This window comes from Pseudophryne corroboree, chromosome 6, assembly GCF_028390025.1.
Source record: "Pseudophryne corroboree isolate aPseCor3 chromosome 6, aPseCor3.hap2, whole genome shotgun sequence".
Taxonomy (NCBI): Eukaryota; Metazoa; Chordata; class Amphibia; order Anura; family Myobatrachidae; genus Pseudophryne; species Pseudophryne corroboree.
Window position 1 is genome coordinate 553,177,807 of NC_086449.1, and position 22,748 is coordinate 553,200,554.

General features: G+C 45.2%; 1 protein-coding gene across 4 annotated transcripts in view; it reads right to left on the reverse strand.

The window, feature by feature from the left end:
- Positions 1-22,748, reverse strand: part of OTOGL (otogelin like) — a 280,245-nt gene that overhangs the window by 219,531 nt on the left and 37,966 nt on the right. For all 4 annotated transcript variants that reach the window (XM_063927720.1, XM_063927722.1, XM_063927721.1 and 1 more), the window contains exons 9-14: positions 21,769-21,896; positions 20,981-21,087; positions 17,788-17,894; positions 6,378-6,503; positions 5,029-5,137; positions 4,844-4,890 (exon numbers count right to left, since the gene is read on the reverse strand). In XM_063927720.1, the coding sequence (XP_063783790.1) occupies positions 4,844-4,890; positions 5,029-5,137; positions 6,378-6,503; positions 17,788-17,894; positions 20,981-21,087; positions 21,769-21,896 (624 nt within the window). The remainder of the gene's footprint in view (positions 1-4,843; positions 4,891-5,028; positions 5,138-6,377; positions 6,504-17,787; positions 17,895-20,980; positions 21,088-21,768; positions 21,897-22,748) is intronic.

Sequence of the window (22,748 nt, forward strand, 5' to 3'; positions counted from 1 at the left end):
TAAACTCTTTACAATCAACTACAGTATTTTGGGTGCAATATGCTATATATAACATGCAAGAAGCCTAGTATATGACCTAGTATAGAAACCCTTATGTGTTTGGGGTTATAGTTAATTTATGTTCTTTTCAATTACATAGGGGTCCTACCCATCCACCATAATGCCATGGGCCATACCTCTCCATACTATTGGAGGTGCAGAAAGGGAAACGCTTACAGGCCCTTACTCTGTGGTTCCCAATGAAACTGAATGGCTTTGTACAAGTAAGAGAAAAGAACTTTTAACAGTGGATATTTTTAATAAAATGTGTTTTTTTACTTCTTACTGGACGTGTTTGGAAATATTTACTACCAAAGTGGACGCATAAAGTAGACTGTCCCCAGGCCCGGCGCTACCCGCTCAGCGAAGGGATGCAGTGCAGGGAGGCGCTGGGACGGAGAGGCGCTCCCCCTGCTCTGCATTCCTTCCCTGCTGCGCCGTCCTGGCCCCCCTGCTGCTGCTGCTGCTGCTGCTGCTGCTGTGTCTGTCACTGTATGACTGTGACAGTCACTGGCAGCGGAGCCTGCAGCGTGAAAAGCCTCCTCCCTCCCCTCCCCTCACCTGTGTGACAGCGGCTGTGTACGGTACGGAAGGGGGCGGAGCTAAACGGGATGGAAGGGGCGGAGCTAAACGGCCCAGAAGGGGGCGGGGCTACACGGACCAGGCTGCTGTACCGAGGGAGACTGGCTTAGGTAAGTAGAGGGTGAGAGAGAAGTGTGTGTTTGTATATATAGTGTGTGTGTGTGTATATGGTGTGTGTGTGTGTGTGCACACGGTGTGTGTGTGTGTGTATATGGTGGGTGTGTATGTGTGTGTATATATGTGTGAATTGTGTGTGTGTGTGTGTGAGGTATGTCTGTGTACGCGCACTTTATGGATGGTAGTACTGGGGGGGCATTACGTATAATGACGCTATTACTGGGGGGGGGGGCATTACATGTAAGGACGCTACTACTGGGGGGGCATTTTGTGAAACAACGCTACTACTGGGGGGGCCATTACGTATAAGGACGATACTACTACTAGGGGGGAATTACGTATAAGGACGCTTCTACTACTGGGGGTGCACTACATATAAGGACGCTACTACTACAGGGGGGCATTACGCGTAATGACGCTACTACTACTGGGGTGGGGCATTACGTATAAGGACGATACTACTACTAGGGGGGAATTACGTATAAGGACGCTTCTACTACTGGGGGTGCACTACGTATAAGGACGCGTCTACTACTGGGGGCGCACTACATATAAGGATGCTACTACTACTGGGGGGGGCATTATGTATAAGGATACTACTACTACTGGGGGGCATTATGTATAAGGATGCTACTACTACTGGGGTGCATTACATATGACACTACTACTACGGGTGGGGCATTATGTATAAGAGGAATAAGATTGTGCTACATTGTGGCGTAATTTTAAATGGGGGTGCTATTGTGTGGCCATGCCCCTTACTTGTGAGCCCACACCCCTTTTCCCGGCACGAATATGGGAGGGCGCAAATTTATAGTTTGCAGGGGGGCGCCGAACACCCTAGCACCGGCCCCGACTGTCCCTATCCTTTTGGTATTCATATTCCCTGGAGACGTGGTTTGAGAGCAGCGCTGTGATGTGCCTTTATTTTGATTTGGATACAAGTAGGATGACTGCTTTATAAACTTTATTTTATTTTAGGTAATTTATTTCTTGATTTTTAAATTGTATCTATGCTTAAACCACCTGTGGCCCTCCAGCAGTTGTGGTACTACAAGTCCCAGCACACCCTGCTTGGCAAAGGCTGTACATGCTGGGCATTTACATAGTAGTTGTAGATGGCTTAAGCTTTCTCATTATTATTATTATTATTATTATTATTATTATCCTTTATTTATATGGCGCCACATGGGATCCGCAGCGCCTAATTACAGAGTAAACAAATAAGCAAAACATGAAGACAGTGACTTAATAATAATAATAATTTTATTTATATAGCGCTCTTTCTCCAATAGGACCCAAGGCGCTTAACAGATACATAGCATAATATAGTACAGAAAATAATGAAGTACATTTTCATAAAATACAGAAGCACGAAGATACTAAAAGGGACATTATGGAAATGCTTGAGTAAACAGAAAAGTCTTGAGTCTACTTTTGAAGGATTCTATAGTTGGGCCCTCTCGCACTGTGCGGGGAAGTGAGTTCCATAGAGTCGGAGCCGCATGACTAAAAGTTCGACCCCCAGATGAATTACGGTCGATTCTAGGTACTGCTAAAAGTCCTTCATCTACAGATCGCAGTAATCGAGTGGGGCAGTATGGGGTCAGAAGCTGTTTCAGGTACCTTGGGCCTTGGTCATGTAATGCTTTGAAACTCAGTAAGCCAATCTTGAAGATGATTCGCCATCGTACAGGCAGCCAGTGAAGGAAGTAGAGGATGGGTGTTATGTGGCTAGAACGGGGCTGGTTGGTTAATAGCCTGGCAGCTGTGTTTTGCACAAGCTGTAAGCGCTGCAATTCTTTTGCTGGTAGACCAAGGTAGAGGGCATTACAGTAGTCTAAACGAGATGATACAAATGCATGTATGACTTTTGGCATATCATCTGAGGGAATTAAGTGCTTGATTCTGGCTATGTTCCTCAGGTGAAAGAATGATGATTTGATTGTGGCTGATATCTGATGTTTAAGTGTCACGCCACCATCCAGGACAACGCCAAGATTCCACACACGATCACTGGTCTGTAATTCTGAATCCCCGAGTGTAAGTCCAGTTGGTTGGCTATGCTGCAGTCTTGTCCTTTGATGTTGTGGTCGTATCATAAGGACCTCTGTTTTATCCGGGTTCAGTCGCAGCCAACTGGTGCTCATCCACTCCTGTAGCTCAGCTAGACAGCCATTTAGGGTTGCTATTGGGTTATCAGTGCCCGGAGCAAAGGACAAGTACAGTTGTGTATCATCTGCATAGCAGTGGTAGACCAGGCCATGGCGCCTGATTATTTCGCCCAATGGGAGCATGTATACTGCAAAAAGCATGGGGGATAGTATAGAACCTTGTGGGACACCACATGGCAATGGCACTGGTGGTGATGAGTATAATCCAGATGATACTCTCTGTGACCTGCCTGTGAGAAATGATTTGAACCAGCTTAGGACTGTGCCATCCAGACCACAGAAATGTATCAGTCGCTCAATCAGAAGCCCATGGTCCACGGTATCAAATGCTGCCGAGAGATCCCGAAGGATTAATATTGAACAGTCACCTCTGTCTTTTGCCATCAGAAGATCATTTAACACACACACCAGGGCTGTTACAGTGCTATGTCTTCTCCTGAATCCTGATTGAAATGGATCATAAATATCATGGGTTGTCAGGCGGGTTTCCAGTTGATTTGCAACGACTTTCTCAATAACCTTTCCTAGGAAAGGAAGGTTTGATACCGGTCTGTAGTTGGTCATGCAGTTGGGATCTAAATTAGGTTTTTTAAGAAGCGGTCTAACAATTGCTTCCTTTAGGGGTCCAGGAAAAATGCCTGTCTGCAAAGAGCATTGAACAATTTTTGTAAAGACAGGACCAATTATATCCATACAACCTATTAGAAGCTTGGTTGAGGCTGGGTCAAAATCACAGGTGGTGGGACGCAAAATCCGAGCAATTTCAGCAGTGTCCTTTACATCCACTGGATCAAAGCTGGTCCATGAAGGCAGGTAGCTTATATTGGCAGGCTTTGTAGTTTGGCACTCCTTTGATGGCACTGTGGAGATTCCAGCCCGGATGGTGGATATTTTATCTGCAAAGAAGTTTGCAAACTCGTTGCATCTTGCCTGGGAGAGGGTCTCATCAGTCTGCAGGCATGCTGGCTTACAATTCAATACAATATAGGACAAGTACAGGGTATATTTTCATCAATTACATGGGGGATTAGGAGAACTACTAAAGTGACATTCCTAATTTTGGTGCCAGAGAGGGTGTCTTGGGCCTCCAGTGCTAGGTTAAGTGCCAATATTCTTTCCCTCCCTCTAATGTACCAAGGGGTACAGGATGGCCATACAGCACTAGCCATGGAGAGTTCTATATCCTACTGAAGCTTCTTACCGTACTAGGCTGCCACCTTTATCACTCTGACATTGCATTTCAGTTCAAGGGGGATCAGTACGTAATCCCGCTGGACGGGATCCCGGCGGTCGAAATACCGACGCCGGAATCCCGACCACACAATCCCGACAGGGGTGGCAAGCGGAACGCAGCCCCTTGCGGGCTCGCTTCGCTCGCCACGCTGCGGGCACGGTGCCTCGCTACGCTCGGCACACTATTATATTCTCCCTCTATGGGTGTCGTGGACACCCACGGAGGGAGAATATGTCGGGATTGTGGCGGTCGGGATTCCGGCATCGGAATTTCGACCGCCGGGATCCCGTCCAGCGGGATGTTGACCGCATCCCGTTCAAGGCACAGATAGATTTTCACTTTGTAAGGAGAGACTTTAATCTACATTATTCTAGTTAATCTTCTAAATGAATTTCCTTCTTAAGTAATCCCTTAATTCCTTCTAGGTTGACTTTTCATTCCGGTTCAACAGCGATCACAGTATATGCTGAGCTACCTATTCATTTTGAAGAACTCTTAAACTATCTATATTAAATCTGTTCTTACTGATTATGAATTTATTATATTTTTACCCACATTCCGTTAATGTGTTTGTGCAACATATAAGGAAATTAGTTCTGTTATTATTGCTTCTCACTAGATAATGCTTTCCTATGTAATTTGTACTTTTGATACAATTTGTTATAATGTAATAGAAATACAATATAATAAAAAATACCTGGGCATTCATGTTCTGTGCAATTCCAAATACCACCATTACAAACACTGTAAAGTAAAATAAAATGAGTTAAATGAGTACAGCATTAGGATAAACTCAAGCAAATTAGATGTATGTTACATATGCTAGTTATACCATTTACATGTATGTGATTGTGTAGGAGAATGCTAGTACAAATTAGTTACCACATGCTGCATTCCTGTTCTATCTTGGCACCCGCTGGGTAGGCAGTCCCATGGTAAATGCAAGGGCAGCTTGTTATAGAAACACAGGAGCCGTTATCCAGGATAAGACCTAGTTACGTGAGGAACAAACAAGCGTGATGTTTTGAAAACAAATAATTGTACATCTCTACAATTAATACAACATGAAGTTGTGTTGTGGTCATGGTAACTCTGGCTGTGAATATTTCTATAGGACCTAGAACAGGGATGGGAACCTTCGGCCCTCCAGCTGTTGTTGAACTACACATCCCAGCATGCCCTGCAACAGTTGTAGCATGGCCAATTAGCAAAACTGTAGCAAGGCATGCTGGTATGTGTAGTTCAACTACAGCTGTAGGGCAGAAGGTTCCCCATCCCTGATCTAGAAGATGGCTACATATAAATAAGCAAATTGAAAAGTTTACTATTTTTGACCAAATAAATGTAAAATTGCTTTGTGTATGCAGCTTTGTAGGGAAAATGGATTAATCCATTTTTATCCATGAAGATGGAAGGGCTCAAGTGATTTATATTAACTTCAATAACTCATAATGCCTCAGTTGTAGAACTATTGTGTTAATACATTACTGTGCATAAAATCCAAATTGCTTAGTTTAACAATAATATTGGATCAACTTGTATCTATTATATAGAGGCATATCTCTAAACTGAATATCGCACAACCATGGGCATCCACTCACGGGTTCAAGCTGTCATTTAGCCTATAAAAACAGCAAATAATTTATTAAAATTTTTAATTTATACTCCATGTTTGCGTAAACAGGAACATCTCTACCTTTTGGGGGTCATTCCGACCCGATTGCAGTTTTTTGCAGCGGTGCGATCGGGTCTGAACTGCGCATTCGCCACGACCACAATGCACAGGCGCATCACTGCCTGGCGATGGGAAACGCCGGCCAGCATGGGACCTTACGAAGAAAGCGATTGCAGCATTGATCGCAAGGTGATTGACAGCAAGAAGGCATTTCTTGGTGGCTACTGGCCGTTTTCTGGGAGTGCCGTGGAAAACGCAGGCGTGTCCAGGCGTTTGCAGGCCGGGTGTCTGACGTCAATTCCGGGACCTGACAGGCTGAAGTGATCGCAGTGGCTGAGTAAGTTCAGACCTACTCAACTTTTTGCACAGCTCCCCTGCACAAGCGATCACACACTTGCTATGCTAAAATACACTCCCCCATAGGCGGCGACTATCTGATCGCACGGCTGCAAAAAACTGCTACCGTGCGATCAACTCGGAATGACCCCCTTTGTATCATTCCTTAAGTAGGTAGTGTCAGTGAGAATGCTCTGTGAGCCAATAACTTGGTACTTACCATCTGGACAGTAGCAGCCATCCAGGCAGTGTAGGTTGCTTCCCAAGCATTCCTTCTCATAAGTACAAGTTGGTGGGCAGCAGCTGATACAGTCTCGGTGTACAAAATTGTCTTCACATTTTTCAGCTGAAATATTATTAAACATTAATAAAAATACTGTTCTCATACTATGTTTTATTTTATATACAGATGACAAAACCACTGAGTTTATACAGAGCAAAAATATCCTTTTAGTTCACATGATTAAGACATTATTTTATTAATGTAAGTGTATATACTGTACATGCTGCCCATATAGTTTTATACACTGTACTAAGGGCCTAATTCAGCATGGGTTGTAGATGTGCAAAAAATCGCACACCTGTAACCAATTACTCTAACATGCAGGGTGATGCCCAACACAGGGCAAGACCACCCCAAATGCTGGGTCCTGCCTCCCCCTTCCCCCGCAAACATCCGAGCGCAGCGCAAGAAAGCGAAGCTCTTGCATGTTTAGGGTTGCCCCGTGCCTACGCAGCCTATCTGCAAAGGCAGACGGTTACCGGTCATCTTTTTTAGTGCTGCGTGTGACGTTACACAGCCGCAGTGACCCGCCCCAGCAATGGTCCGGATGCGCCTCTTTTGTCCGGACCACGCATCTTAAACGGGGCATTGCATGCATTGATGTGCAGTAATCGCTCAATAGCGATTTCAGCAGATCAGCATCTCATGCTGAATTAGCACCTATATCATAGCTATTGGTATTTGTAGGAACTATGGGGGTCATTCCGAGTTGAATGCTTGCTGCCATTTTTCGCAGCGCAGTGAACAGGTTACTACTGCGCATGCGTATGCACTGCAATGCACAGGCGCGTAATACGGGTACAAAGCGGATCGTTGCTGGACGATGGATTTAACAAAGAATCCATTCGCACAGCCGATCGCAAGGAGATTGACAGGAAGAGGGCGTTTCTGGGTGGCAACTGACCGTTTTCAGGGAGTGTTTGGAAAAACGCAGGCAAGTCCAAGCGTTTGAAAGGCGGGTGTCTGACATCAAATCCGGGACCAAAAAGACTGAAGTGATCGCAAGGGCTGAGTAAGTCCAGAGCTACTCAGAAACGGCAAAAAAAGTTTTCGTCCTGCTCGGCTGCACACGAGTTCGCACACTTGCAAAGCGAAAATACATTCCCCCGTGGGCGGCGACTATGCGTTTGCATGGCTGCTAAAAGTAGCTAGTGAGCGATCAACTCGGAATGAGGGCCTATAACTCAGATGTTCATGTAATGGGTATAATGTCATTAAGAAGTAACAGTACAGGGATAAGAGGAACCCATTGTCAGGGTACTGTGAAATGAGACCAGGGCCGGATTAACAATGGGGCGGGTGGAGCTGCAGCTCCAGGCCCCCCATCACAATAGGCCCACAGCACCTGTTATGCTGCTGCAGCCAGGATTTTTTTCCTGCTACAGCAGCTTACAAGTGACAGTACCTCCTGCGCGCAGTTAGATGTATTGATAGGTAGTAGATGCCGGCGGAACGGCTCAAAGCTCAAACACATGGGCAGGTGATGCAGGAACTCGGCAGGGGGCGGGGCTACGGGGTCCAGGGGGCGGGGCTACATGGGACACTAAGGCTGCCTGCTGCTCATGGCTGCTGCTGCTGTGAGAGGGAGAGTTGAAGCAGGAGAGAGAATGCAGGGACGGCCCAGCCCAGTGAGACTACACTATGCTGTAGTGTGTAAGGTACAGGGAATTGTGTGACTGTGTGTGTGACTTGTGTATGTATATATCTGTGTGTGTGACTTCCATGTGAACTTCTATATGTGTGTGTGTCTTGCATGTGAGCAGCTGCAGGGGTCAGGAGTTAGTATAGTGCAAGGGTAAGAAAGTGTGTGACTGTGATAGAGCGCAAGGGAGGGGGTGTGATAAAGCGCAGGAGGACGTAGTGTGTGACTGTGATAGAGCACGGGGGAGGGGGTGTGATAAAGCGCAGGAGGACGGAGTGTGTGACTGTGATAGAGCGTAGGGGAGGGGGTGTGATAAAGCGCAGTGGGAGGGAGTGTGTGACTGATAGAGCGCAAGGGATGGGGTGTGATAAAGCGCAGTGGGAGGGAGTGTGGGACTGTGATAGAGCGTGGGGGAGGGGGGGTGTTACTGTGATAGACCATGGGGGAGGGAGTGTAATAAAGTGCAGGGGGAGGGATTGTGTGACTGTGATAGAGCACGGGGGAGGGGGTGTGATAAAGCGCAGGGGGGAGGGAGTGTGTGACTGTGATAGAGCACGGGGGAGGGTGTGTGTGACTGTGATAAAGCACAAGGTGAGGGGTGTGATAAAGAGCAGGCAAAGGAAGTGTGTGATAGAGCATGTGGGGAGAGAGTGTGCTAAAGCATAGGGCGCGGGGGAGGGGAGTGTGTTAATGTAATAGATTGTATTGTGGGGTTGGGAGTGTGAATGTAATAGAGTGAGGGGGGAGGGAGTGTGTGAGTGTGATATAGCGCGGGGGGAGGGAGTGTGGTAAAGTGCAGGCCATGGGAGGAGAGTGTGTCAGTGTGATGCAGCGCAGGCCGCGGGGGGGAGGGAGTGTGTCAGTGTGATACAGCACAGGCCACAAGGGAGTGTGGGGGCAATGTGTTTTTCCTACTGAGGCCATTGAGGTTTTTTTCCGCCCAGTGTGTTTTATTTTACCTGTAGGTGCCAATGTTTTTGTTTGTATTTTCCTGTCGGGTGCCGATGTGTCTTAAGAATGATTACCAGCTTAGTGGTATGAATATAAAGTCAACTGTTTCCCATAACTGGAGATTTCTCAAGGTGATGTAAAATTCAAAAGTGGTTATATCGTTTGTGTATCGGTGAGTGCCCTGTTAGTGGAAAATTGCCTGCATGTGATCACCTTTGGATGCAGTGACATTATGTAGCACCCTTACTGGTGAGACTGCGGGAGGAGTGCATATTGATGTAAATAATAATTCATATAAGCGTGTATTTTACCCAGAAATTAGGATCAAGAACTCGCTTATATAAAACAAAATGGTCTCTGGAGATGCACTCTGTGTAAAGCCAATCACTGCTTGCCTGTATAGAAAAGTTTTCTGTATAGTAAATATTGTTTGTTTGGGGGGGGGGGGGAGCAAACAGTGTGCTGCTTGTAGTGTTATATATACTGTTTGTTGGGTCCTTTTTTGTGTATTGCCAACTCCCCTCAATAAAAACCAAAGCCTGCCCCGCTGTCCCCCAAAATATTTTATGTTTATAGCACCAGAATATAATATACAGATAGTTTAGCACCATTAAAACAGGATTCAGTCAGGATCCCTGTGGTCGGGATCCTGGCAGTCGAAATACCGATGCCAGAATCCCGACAGTACTCAGAAATCCGGCGCAGGGATCCTGACATTGATCACTATACCGGCGCCGGAATCTCGAACGATGATCACACAGTCAACCAGAGATAAGCCGCGGGGGGGAGGGATGTTAGGTTTAGGTTGCGGGGGGCGCGGAATAAGGTCAGGGTTAAGCTGTAGGGAGGGAGGGTAAGGGTTAGGCACGCCCGGGGAGCATTAGGGTTAGGCTGCGATGGGGGGGGCGGTTAGGTTTAGGCTACGGGAAAGGTGGGTTAGGGTTAGGGGGGTTAGGGATCAGGGTTAGCTTAGTTAATTAGTTCATGGCGGTATTTTCAACATCAGGATGCCGCTATCTGTATTTTGACAGCTGGCATCCCAACCGTCGGGATCCTGATACCAACCCCATTAAAACATATATAATAACCAAAATATTGGGCCTGATTCTGAGTCAAACTCAGGCACATCTGTGTGTGCATCTTTTGCTTCTGTATGCTATTATTGGTACAAGCCCTTCGTTGGTGTACAGCCGTGCGTGTGCATATGCAAGCAGTGACATGTCCACTTACAGCTTCTTTAGACATTGCAAACCCTCTTGGTGCATCTTAAAACACAAACTTCAAGAACTGCACCTGCCCCATGCTAGGTGCAGATCTCTGACAGACTACTGCCTCCAAAGTTTGCAAGTAATTATTATTTTATTATTATTCTTTATTTATATGGCGCCACAAGGGTTCCGCAGCGCCCAATTACAGAGTACATAAATAATCAAACAGGAAAACAGCAACTTACAGTTGAAGACAGTATGGGATAAGTACAGGGTAAATAAACATAGTTACATCAGCAGATGACACTGGAATAAGTATCAGGTGGCAGAAGACTGCTGGATGTGGTACAGTTGAAGAATATTAAAGTAAGACAAAGGAAAAGCACATGAGGGAAGAGGGCCCTGCTCGTGAGAGCTTACAATCTAAAGGGGAGGGGTAGACAGGCAGGGTTGACACAGATGGGGTACATAGAGAATGTGGAACAGAGGCTTAAGATGAGATTTGGCTGGGTTTGGTGAAGAAGTGGGTCTTGAGAGCCCGTTTGAAGTTTTGTAGAGAGGTGGAGAGTCTGAGGGGGAGAGGTAGGGAATTCCAGAGAAGTGGTGCAGCACGCGAAAAATCTTGGAGGTAGGAGTGGGAGGAAGTAATCCGTAGGCAGGAGAGTCGTTGTGCATTACCAGAGCGAAGAGGACGGGTGGGAGTGTAAAGGGAGATAAGGTCAGAGATGTAGGTGGGAAAGGAGTGGGTGAGGGCTTTGTAAGCGAGTGTGAGAAGCTTGAAATGGATTCTGAAAGGGAAGGGGAGCCAGTGAAGGGCTAGTAGGAGAGGAGAGGTAGACGTAGTGCGTTTGGTGAGGAAAATGAGCCGGGCAGCAGCATTGAGGATAGATTGGAGTGGAGAGAGGTGTTTGTCAGGAATGCCAGTCAGGAGGAGATTACAGTAGTCCAGTCTGGAGATGACCAGTGAGTGGATAAGAGTCTTAGTAGCATCCTGGGTCAGAAAGGGTCTGATCCTGGAAATATTTTTTAGATGAAAACGGCAGATTTGTGAGAGGTGCTGAATGTGTGGTTTGAAGGAGAAGGAGGAGTCAAGGATTACTCCAAGACAGCAAACTTGGGGGCTAGAGGAGATAGTAGTGCCATCAATAGATAATGAGATTGTAGGAGGTGAGGTTATGCGGGAGGGATGGAAGATGATCAGCTCGGTCTTAGACATGTTAAGTTTAAGAAAGCGCTGTGACATCCAGGAAGAGGTAGCAGAGAGACAGTTGGAGATACGAGTGAGGAGAGCAGGGGAGAGGTCTGCAGAGGAAAGATAGATTTGGGTGTCATCAGCATAGAGATGATATTGGAAGCCAAAAGAACTAATGAGTGAGTTGAGAGTGGCAAAGAGGCGCCGGGGGTTGGAAAACTGGGAAGAGATGAGGTTCTTGAAGTATGATTGTTTAGCAAGAGAAAGGGCAGCACTGAAGGATGAGAGCATAAGTTTGAAATGGAGGAAGTCTGCCTTAGAGCGTGATGTCCTCCAGTGACGCTCAGCAGTACGTGAGCATTTTTGCAGATATCTGGTGCATTTGGTGTGCCAGGGTTGAGGTGTTAATTTGCAAGGGTTAATAGTGGTTGGTGGAGCAACAGAGTCAAGAGCAGAAGTGAGGGATGCATTGTATAGGGAAGTGGCTTGTTCAGGGCATGAGAGAGAGAGAATAGGAGAGAGAAATGAATCAAACAAGGAGGAAAGGAATGTGGTGTCAATAGCTTCAATGTTACGCTTAGTGATGGTAGCCTTAGGAGGTAGAGATGGGGAAGTCGAGAGAGATAGGTTAAAGGAAAGCAGGTGGTGGTCAGAGAGGGGAAATGGGGAATTGGAAAAATCTGAAATATCACAGCGGTGAGTGAAGATCAGATCCAGTGAGCTCCCATTCACATGGGAGGGTGAGGAGGTCCACTGGGAGAGACCAAGTGAAGAGGTAAGGTTAAGGAGTTTAGAGGCAGGGGATTGTGTGGGGATGTCAATAGGGATGTTAAAATCGCCTAGGATAATGGAGGGAATGTCAGAAGAGAGGAAGTGAGGAAGCCAGGAAGCAAAGTTGTCGATGAATTTGGAAGCAGCGCCAGGGGGGCGGTAAATGACAGCTACTCTAAGATGGACTGGTTGGAAAAGGCGTATAGTATGGACCTCAAATGTAGAGAATGTAAGGGATGGTTCTGGTGGTATGAGTTGGTAGGAGTAACTAGAAGGTAAAAGGACCCCAACACCACCCCCCATGGCGACCCCCAGGTCGGGTGTGTGTGTGAATGCGAGGCCTCCAGCAGAGAGAGCAGCAGGAGAGGTAGTGTCAGAGGGCGTAATCCAAGTTTCAGTAATGGCTAGTAGGGGATTTCACTACAACTGCAGTGACATTCCTACAACATGTCCGTAAGATGGTGCATCTCTGTGGTGTCTTATGCCATTCCCCAGTCAGCAACCCCTGATACATTATACTGTAGCTATGTATTGGAGATGAGCAATTTGGGTTTGAGAGAGAGAGAGAGAGAGAGAGAGAGAGAGAGAGAGAGAGAGAGAGAGAGTGTGTGTGTGTGTGTGTGTGTGTGTGTGTGTGTGTGTGTGTGTGTGTGTGTGTGTGTGTGTGTGTGTGTGTGTGTACACATACTACTATATGCTGGATCACCTCAGTCTTCCCCCTGTTCTGCCCTGTCCGTGTGACACCCTCCCTCCAACCCCACCCCCTCTTTCCACCATTCCTGATATATCTTCTCAGTATAACTACTTATTACAAAGGTAAAACATTTTTTTTATTTAGATAGATTTCACATTCATGACATCCCTAAGCGACATGTAGCCTCTTTCGTTGAGAGGTTTCATATTTATGTCATCACTAAGCACCATTTACCATATTACAGTCACATTAACAAGAGATGTTTTCCTTTGTTCGTTTGTAGATTCTCACATTACACTATTGATATACAGTAACTGAAGAAGTGAGGGAGATTGAGGTTTTTCACGGTAGGTGCTAGTCACACCCCCTGTGCAGACCACACCCTCACAACATCAACCACACCCCCAACATTACTAGTCTCACCCCCATAGAGTTTTCACATCCCCTGCGGTGGCATGAAATAGGCCCCTCATAAATTTCAGCTCCAGGCCCATATGGACCTTAATCTGGCACTGAATGAGACAAAAACTTTGCCAGAGCTTAAAGGCCAAAATCATTGGCAAATAAGGTAATGAGACGTATACAGTACCTACTGAGAGAGATGAGAAGGAACAACTATAGGCACTGGAGTACAGTCATTTGGAAAGGATTCTAGTCACAGGGCCAACTTTATATTGAATAGGAAATTGACCTGTACAATAGATACTGTAGCTCAACAATTCAGACACAGAAACAATGCTAGTTTCTTATTTACATACTACCACTGCTGAAGGCATGTACCATTGCCAGTCACAAGATTCTTTACATTTCACAACAGGATGCATGCATTTCTGCAGTAAGTAACATTGAGCCTGATTCATGTTTGTAAGTAAAGCAAAAAAGCACACAACTAGGCAAAACCATGTTGATCTGCAGATGTAACATGTGCAGAGAGTTAGATTTGGGTGGGGTATGCTCAAACTGAAATCTAAATTGTAGTGTACAAATAAAGCTGTCTAACATTTGTGGGCTACATGCAAAAGCAGCCAGTATTTACCCTGCACAGAAACAATATAAATGTATTTGCTCCCCTTGTATGACATCATGGTTTGTTCGAGATACAAAGTTACTTGCTGTTTTTGCTTTACTTACAAACATGAATCCCATTGCCCATAAATCAGTATGGATACAACTGCTCATACGGCTATGTGGCCTATACCGCGCTACAACGAAAAACATGAAAGGGAGTAGAGCATACAGGGGGTCATTCCATGTTGATCGCACGTAGCAACTTTTTGCTGCGTGGAGGACCAAAAGGACTGAGTAGACGGTCCCGGATAGGTACGTCTAGCAGGTAGAGCCCCCGAAGGGAGAAACATGGATTATGTTTGGAGTCAGCATCAGCAATCCACTGACGCACTCATATGGCTCTGCGCGCAGACACAGCCATAGCTGTGGTCCTAGTATTAATAATGCCAATCTCTTTAAGGGAGTCACAGAGGCCTCTTGCCGTGTCCTGAATGTGAGTCAGGAGAGTAACAGTATTAACCAAGGACATATTACCTGAGAGACTTTCCTGAATTTGATTAGCCCAGGAATGAATTGCATGTGTCATCCAGCAACCTGCAATGACCGGCCTTTGAGCAATACCTGCAGCAATGTAAATAGATTTTAGAGTAGTCTCAATTTTCCTATCTGCCAGGTCCTTTACTGTAAAGGAGCCCGGAGCAGGGAGTACCGCCTTTTTAGAAAGGCGAGAGACTGAGACGTCTACTGCAGGCGATTCTTCACAGAATTTTCTGCCATCAAGGGCAAAGGGGAATGTATTCAAAAACTGTTTTGACCGTGATTTTTTATCTGGATTCTTCCAGGCTATTTTAAATAAGTCATCTAATTCCTTGGAATCAGGAAATGTGACTGCCATTTTATCTTATGGAAGGAAAAATGACTGCTGATTAGTAGCATCCTCCAGAGGGAGCTTTAACACATCCCTAATAGCCAATATGAAGGGCTCAATACCCTAGGTGGGGGTGGGATCCCCACTTATGGGGTCCACATCATCCCCATGATCCTGTATATCATCATCAGTATCTGAGAGTAGCGCAGGTAAAGCACGTTTATGTGCACCCTTAGTAGACAGGGGGGATGTTTAGCAGTGAGACATGCCACTGCTTGTTGCAGTTCCTGAGTCTTATTTGCATTTGCAGTGAGCTGAGATAACATATCAGCCATCATAGTTTTGATAGCCCCCAACCAGGAGGGCTCTGGACTCTCCCCCACATTGTTATCAGCATTCTGAGATGACTGACTACACTGCTCACATGATATGGAGCTAGATGAACTAGGAGAGAATCTAGCATTACATACACTGCATGACTTCTGTTTTAGCATTGTGAATCATAAAAAACAGGTAAAATATACATACAACACAGCCTGATATTGATATATTGCAAGCCTGCCCTAGTGCATGTGAGAGGAGACACAGAAGAGAGGACCCTAACGCACCCAGCCCTGCACAGCCCCAGTGAGGCTGTCAGCGGTTTTATGTAAACACAGTGAGACTGTAATTTGATAAAATCCCTTTAGATGGATTGTTATTGTGCAGTAATATAGCGGCTCTCCACCTCTCTATCCGGTACCAGCGATCCAGGGACTGTTTGGAGGAGCTGTGGAGGCTGCTGCTGCTGCTATGCAGAGGAAGGCGCAAAAATGCTGCTGAGCCCACTCTGGTGTAACTCCATTCCCCACCATGGCGCCGGAGCTACCTCTGTATATTTATACTGGCCATGTCTCCCAAGTTGTAAAACCTTACATAAATGCTTGGTTTACCCTAAATTAGCCAGTCTCACGCAGGGGCTATAGCGGGTCCCCCTCAGGAGGGACCCGGTTGCCACACCTGCGCTTTTTGACGCACAATGGCCCTCATTCCGAGTTGTTCGCTCGCAAGCTGCTTTTAGCAGCATTGCACACGCTAAGACGCCGCCTACTGGGAGTGAATCTTAGCTTAGCAAAATTGCGAACGAAAGATTCTCAAAATTGCGAATAGAAATTTCTCAGCAGTTTCTGAGTAGCTCGGGACTTACTCTGCCACTGCGATCAGTTCAGTCAGTTTCGTTCCTGGTTTGACGTCACAAACACACCCAGCGTTCGCCCAGACACTCCCCCGTTTCTCCAGCCACTCCCGCGTTTTTCCCACAAACGGCAGCGTTTTTTCACACACTCCCATAAAACGGCCAGTTTCTGCCCAGAAACACCCACTTCCTGTCAATCACATTACGATCACCAGAACGAAGAAAAAACCTCGTAATGCCGTGAGTAAAATACCAAACTTCTTAGCAAATTTACTTGGCGCAGTCGCAGTGCGAACATTGCGCATGCGCAATTAGTGGAAAATCGCTGCGATGCGAAGAAAATTACTGAGTGAACAACTCGGAATGACCACCAATAAACCAGTGGACCCTGGTTGATACTCACCACCGATGATCACCTTCAGGCAGCATTAGGGGTGTGCAGCATGCTGCGACAGCCAAGGCGCTATCGCTATGCCCCGCTGAACAATCAGCCCCTCAAGACGGCGGTGGTCCTGCAGCGGGGAAGCGGCTCTGCACCTCAAGAGGCGAGTGACCGCCCCCCCCCCCCCCCCCAACTCCCACAGTGCGGGTATGCTGTTGCAGCATACCGAAATAAATAAAACTTTTAAAGAAATTGAAGAAAAACTCTGGAGCTTGCAGAGTGTGCATCCTCTCCTGAGGGCACTTTTTTCTAAACTGAGCTGTAGGAGGAGGCACACCCAGTGGAAGAAATTTCAAGTGCACTGGCTCCTTTGGACCCGTCTATACCCCATCGTACTAATTCTTTTCCCAATATCCCTTATGGATGCTAGAGAAAGTCTGGTTCTTGCTGACGATTTGCTTACAACAAGAATAGAAAAGCATTCTGTAAAGTTCCTGTTCTGTCTTTGAAGAGACATAGGAGCCAGATGCATCATCGCTTGGAAAGTGATAAAATGGAAAGTGAAAAAGTACCAGCCAATCAGCTTCTAACTGCCATTTTTCAAACACAGCATTTGACATGGCAGTCAGGAGCTGATTGGTTGGTAGATTTTCACTCTCCATTTTATCACTTTCCAAGCGATGATGCATCTATTCTAGCCCATACAGTACTACCATGCGATGTAAGTGGGAATAGGACAGCTGGCTTATGGCGATTAATAATGTTTTGCTCTTGTACAAAATAATCTTCTATAATAGTCCAGTTTGCCCAGATAAATTCTATAGTGTTTGTTCTTCCCATCTAAATGGCATTCATACAAATGCCATTATGCCCCACAGGTACTGTACCCATACTGCTTTTTGTTCATTTGGGGAAATGCGGATCCCATTGTGCAGGTGTGCTCTGGGAAGGAGGACTGAGGATCTTGGTGTGGAGGCATAGATTCAGGCATTTGGCAACTGTTTGTTTAAAACCAACAAAAGCTAAATACATGAACTGAAAGAACATAAAAAGAAAATAAACTAGATGTTAAAATAATGACATTGTATAATATGGAAAAAGTAAATCGGGTAATGTCATTGGTACACTATTTTATCCAGAACTGGAAAGTTCAATCAAGACTTTATCAGTGCAAATGTTATCGATGAAAGAAGGTACCTATTAATATATAATGGTTACTGTACTCTGCATTACCAAATAAGTAATAATTTCACACATGTAAATGTTACTACAGCAATTCTTCATCAGTGTGTCACAATCATTTGGGTATTATAAGAGTATGTAAGAATTCAAAATATAAAAGTAAAATTATATATTAAGCTTAATTCTATTACATGTGAGAGGCATGCCAGCAGAGGCATGACAACATCACAATGGCTGAGAACCACTGTGTTACTATAACCATAAATGATACGTACTGCATGCAGGGAAGTCATCTCTCCAGTCTCTTATGGGAAAACCAGAATGGGAACACGACCTTGCATACTCCATTACAGCACGGCAATATGTTTCATCATCATCTTGTCTAGAAAACCATTAAATAAGCAATTAAGTATAAAGGGCCTAATTCAAGGTTGATTGCAAAAGCAAAATCTTCCTCTAATGGGCAAAACCATGTGCAGTGCAGGTGGGGCAGATGCAAGCTTGGACTGGTCCACCGGGGTACAGGGGGAACCACCGGTGGGCCCCACTGCCTGGGGACCCACCTCCTGCTCCTAAGTATTGGATTTCAGATTGTGCACTTGAATTATATATTATACATATGTTACCTTGTACTGGACTATGGTTTATTTTCTACAGTGCATTACTGTTATTAATCTGTTATTAATCTGGTACATTATCATGCATGCAGCCTCTGAATTTACTGTATATATTTATGAAGGGGCCCAGAAGTTGCACTCTCTAATGGTTAGTCAAACCAATGAGGTGGCAAACCCCACCCCCTCTGCAGACTTGCCACACCCCTAAACATGGGCCCCTACCACTGCATTCTCTTGGTGGGCCCTACATGCCATACTTGCCTACCTGACCCTCTCCACGAGGGAGAAAATGCTCTGTTCCTGGACTTTCCTGGTAATGTATGATTGCCATCACCTGTAGTGAAACACCTTTCTTATCAATCTACTAGCTCACCACAGGTGATGGCAATCATACATTACCAGGAAAGTCCAGGAACAGAGCATTTTCTCCCTCATGGAGAGGGTCAGGTAGGCAATTATGCTACATGCCCCAGTCCGACACTGGGCAGATGCAACCTGTGTAGAGAGATTAGATTAGGTGGGGTGTGTTGAAACTGAAATCTAAATTGCAGTCTAAAAATAAACAATATAATCAACCCAAACCTAACTCTCTCTGCACATGTTATATCTGCCCCATCTGCAGTGCACATGGTTTTGCCCATTAGAGGAAGATTTTGCTTTTGTAATCAACCTTGAATTAGGCCCAAAGAACAGTATTGAGGGTGCAATATTTTCCCTCATAACATAGTAGCGTGCATTAGATTGTATTATATCCAGTTTCCATGGGAAGCAGCAGCTGAGCTGTAGTGTACTGTACTGTACGTTCTGGGAACTCATGGGATTTCTTTGCATGTATATAATGCAACTAAAATATTACATATATTTTGAACAGATTACAGACACTTTGTGGCTACAGTTGCACAAAACAAGCATAAGTCGATATTACAATTAAATGAAATATTTGTTCCTAGCCTTAAGCTTTTATCATGCACAATTCTGTTCTTCGGGTAATCATACATATTTCTAATGGAGAAAAGCTTACATGTTGGCATCCCATATATTTAATCTGAAGTGTGTTAACTAGCTATCTAATGGATTTCTGCCTATTTTAATAATTTGTTTTTGTTTATAAGGTGCACAAATGTCTACAGTGCCATTTAATGGGGAGTAGAACAGATCAACAACAAATTATTTATTAAGCCTTGGAGAGTGATAATTTGCACGGTGATAAAGTACCAAACAATCAGCTCCTAACACATCCTGTAACATGGTAGTTAGGAGCTGATTGGCTGGTAATTTATCACTGTGCAATTATCACTCTCCAAGGCTTGATAAATCTGGGCCTATATAACAAACAGCAAGGATGGGGACAGGCTAGGAGAAGAGCCAAGCCTATGCACAAGAACATATGCACAATATACAGCCCATGGGATGCAATAGGGGTGAAGGTGCAAGACATTAGAGGGTAGGTGAAATTTAAAGAATTAGGCAGAAAGGCAAGAAAGGTGCCCTGTCCATGCGAGACTACAATTTGACAGGAAGGGCTTGACACCGACAAAGGTGATACAAAGAGGGCTGGTAACCATTGGGGTGGACTAGTAGGCATTGGTGATGTGGCTGAAGCATTGGAGAGACTGGTGGAGAGTATGAGTGGAATTGGGAGTGAGCTCCAGTGGTTTGGAGCATCACAGGTAAAGTCTTGGAGGCTGGACTATGAAGGGGTAATCAATGGAAAGGAGGAGAGGCAGCCATTGGCAGAGCTAAAATAGCAGGAGGGAGTGTGGATAAAGGTAATATTGGAGACGTAGGCGGAGAAGACTGGCTGAGAGCTTTATAATAAGGGTGAAGAGTTATAACTGGATTCTATAAGCGATAAAGAGCCACAGTTAAGTCTGAGGGGAGAGGGACAGGGAGAGGGGAGGCAGAGGAAGAATGGCGGAAAGGAGAATCAAATGAGCAGAGGCACTGAGGATGGATTGCAGTGGGGAGAGGGACAGAAGAGCCGAAGTTAGAGGTTGCAGTAAATCAGATGAAACGTGAAATGTGGAAGTTGCAGATAATAATGATCAGGTTATAAAGATGAGAAGCAGAGCCGGCCTTAGGCGTAGGCAAACTAGGCAACTGCCTAGGGCATTTGGTATGCTAAGGGGCACCAGCAGCTTCTGCTGATTAAAAGGATATGCGGCATGCCTATATTCTTTGTGTGACTGCGGCTGTATCTGTATACGAAATACTACATAGCAGTGTATTCCTGGAAATCACTGTAATGTAGCATTTCGTATGCAGATACAGCCACAGTCACACACAGAATATAGGCATGCTGCATATTATTTTAATCAGCAGAAGCTGCTTGTGCATCCCAGCCACATAGTAATGCAACTAAGATGCATTTTCAGAAACAAAAGGCGCCAGACGTTAGCAGAGCAGCCAGATGAATCATGCCAGGCATCTCCTGCAGAACTAGCGGCGGTGCTAGGGGGCACCAGCCAAAATCTTGCCTAGGGCATCATATTGGTTAGGGCCAGCTCTGATGAGAACAGTCTGATACTGGAAATGTTGCTAAGTTGGAAGTAGCAGAATTGGAAAAAGGGAGTCAATGTAGTGAGTGCAGGAGAGGAGGAGATGAGGATGACAACCAGGCAGTGTACTTGAGGAACAGAATTGAGGAAACTGTTGTCAATGGAGAGAGAGAGAGGGGAGCGGAGGATTCTTGTGAGGAGGGAAGATAATATGTTTTATTTTGAAGGCATTGCATTTCAAAGAGCGCAGGGAAATCCGAGAGAAAATGGCACAATGATAGCTGGACACACTAATTATTTAAATATTTTTTAATAATGGTCTGTCACACCTGATATATTTTAGTAACACTTACTTGCAGAGATCATTCACACAGCTTGCAATGTAAGAATAAGGGTCAATGGTCTCATGGCAGCTTAGAAAAGGGAACTGTAATAGCACTTGACACTTGTGGAACATAGCCTGTGTACAATACATACAAGAGCAACATGTAACTTTCTGAGACTATTACAGTGCATTAGGAGATACAAAGGTTAAACCCTAGTAAATGCCATTCCATTTCCATGGCCCACAAATCCCAACCATCCATGTGTTTGAGATTCATACAGACAGTAACACCACTGGTGAACAGACTTACAAAGTTCCCTCTCAAGTTCTACGTTTGGCACAATACATGAAGCTCAACACATAGAGACACACAATATCCAAATGGTATCTTTGGCACAGGACATTAGGCTTGAAATCTGAGACACACCATATTCAACTATTATCTAACATCAGCATATTTAGGGGGAGGTGTAGTAAGCTGTGGAGAGAAGAGAAGAAGTGGAGAGAACTAAACTACCAACCAATCAGCTCCAAACTGTGATGTCAGTCTGTTTGAAAAATGACAGTTATGAGCTGATTGGTTGGTAGTTTAGATCTCTCTCTCTCTCTCTCCGAGGCTTGGTACATCTGCCCCATACAGAGTAACATAGATGGATGCACAGGTTTCGCAGCAATTATTTTAGAACAATATGGACTGGTTCTGACAATTATTGTAATACATTTATCTGAGAAAAATGAACATGAAAAGGAAGAACATTGTCACAGAAATACATGCTTGCTTGTAGATGCACATACTGTACTCCACAGGACACATACCTCCTGCATGGACTCTTGAGAACAAGGATTTGGGTAATCGGAGACTGTGGTTACGCAAATGGGTTCATCTGGGATCTGAACATACCAACTTTCTGCAAACATAGCAATATCTTCTGTAGTTTCTTCTGCTGCATGTTAAACAAAAATACATAGTAGAAAACTTATTTAGTTGGACAAAATATATTTACATATATTCTTGAATAACACATAACCGCAAAATACTTTATTGTGCAAAGGAACAGCTTTGAGCTTACCCTATCATTACTTTATACTTGAATAATATATGGAACAGGTGTATCTGCAAGACCCTCCCAAATCTGCTCAGCTCATTTACAATAGTTATTGATGCAAAATGTTGCACCAAACATATGCTGCCGCCATGACCATCTGGTAAAGCCCATGATGCATTGCCGAGTCTGAATCAGACCCTATGTCATCAACTGGTCTTCAGTATTGCAATCCTTCATTATTCCAATAATTTCTTCTTTGTAATAGATAATTAGAGCTAAAACCAACTCTAGAAAAATAATGCTTTGTCATTCTTGAATGCATTTGAAAAACTGAAAAGCTATGTAAACAGCACAATCTGGGGCCTAATTTAGACCCTGTCGCAAGTGTGCAAAAATCGCTATGCGACTATTTTCGCACAAGTGCGCATGCGCCGGTAGGGGGAGATGGGAACGGAGCATTGATGCCGTGTTTTGTGGGAGTCGATGCTCCATTTAAGGGGCGTGGTCTGCACAATGCAGGCGTGTCTGGACTGTTGCTGGGGTGGGTCGCGGCGGCTCCGTGACATCACATGCAACTGCTGCGACCCAAAACATGGCAGGCAGATGTCTGCCTTCACAGCTAGGCTGCGTAGGCAGAAAGTTACTTGAACCATGCAAAAGCATTGCCGCCGTCTGATGCTTTCATGACTGGAAGGGGGTGGGGGGGTTGGGTAGAACCCTGCATGCTGGGCGGACTTGCCCCGTGCTGAG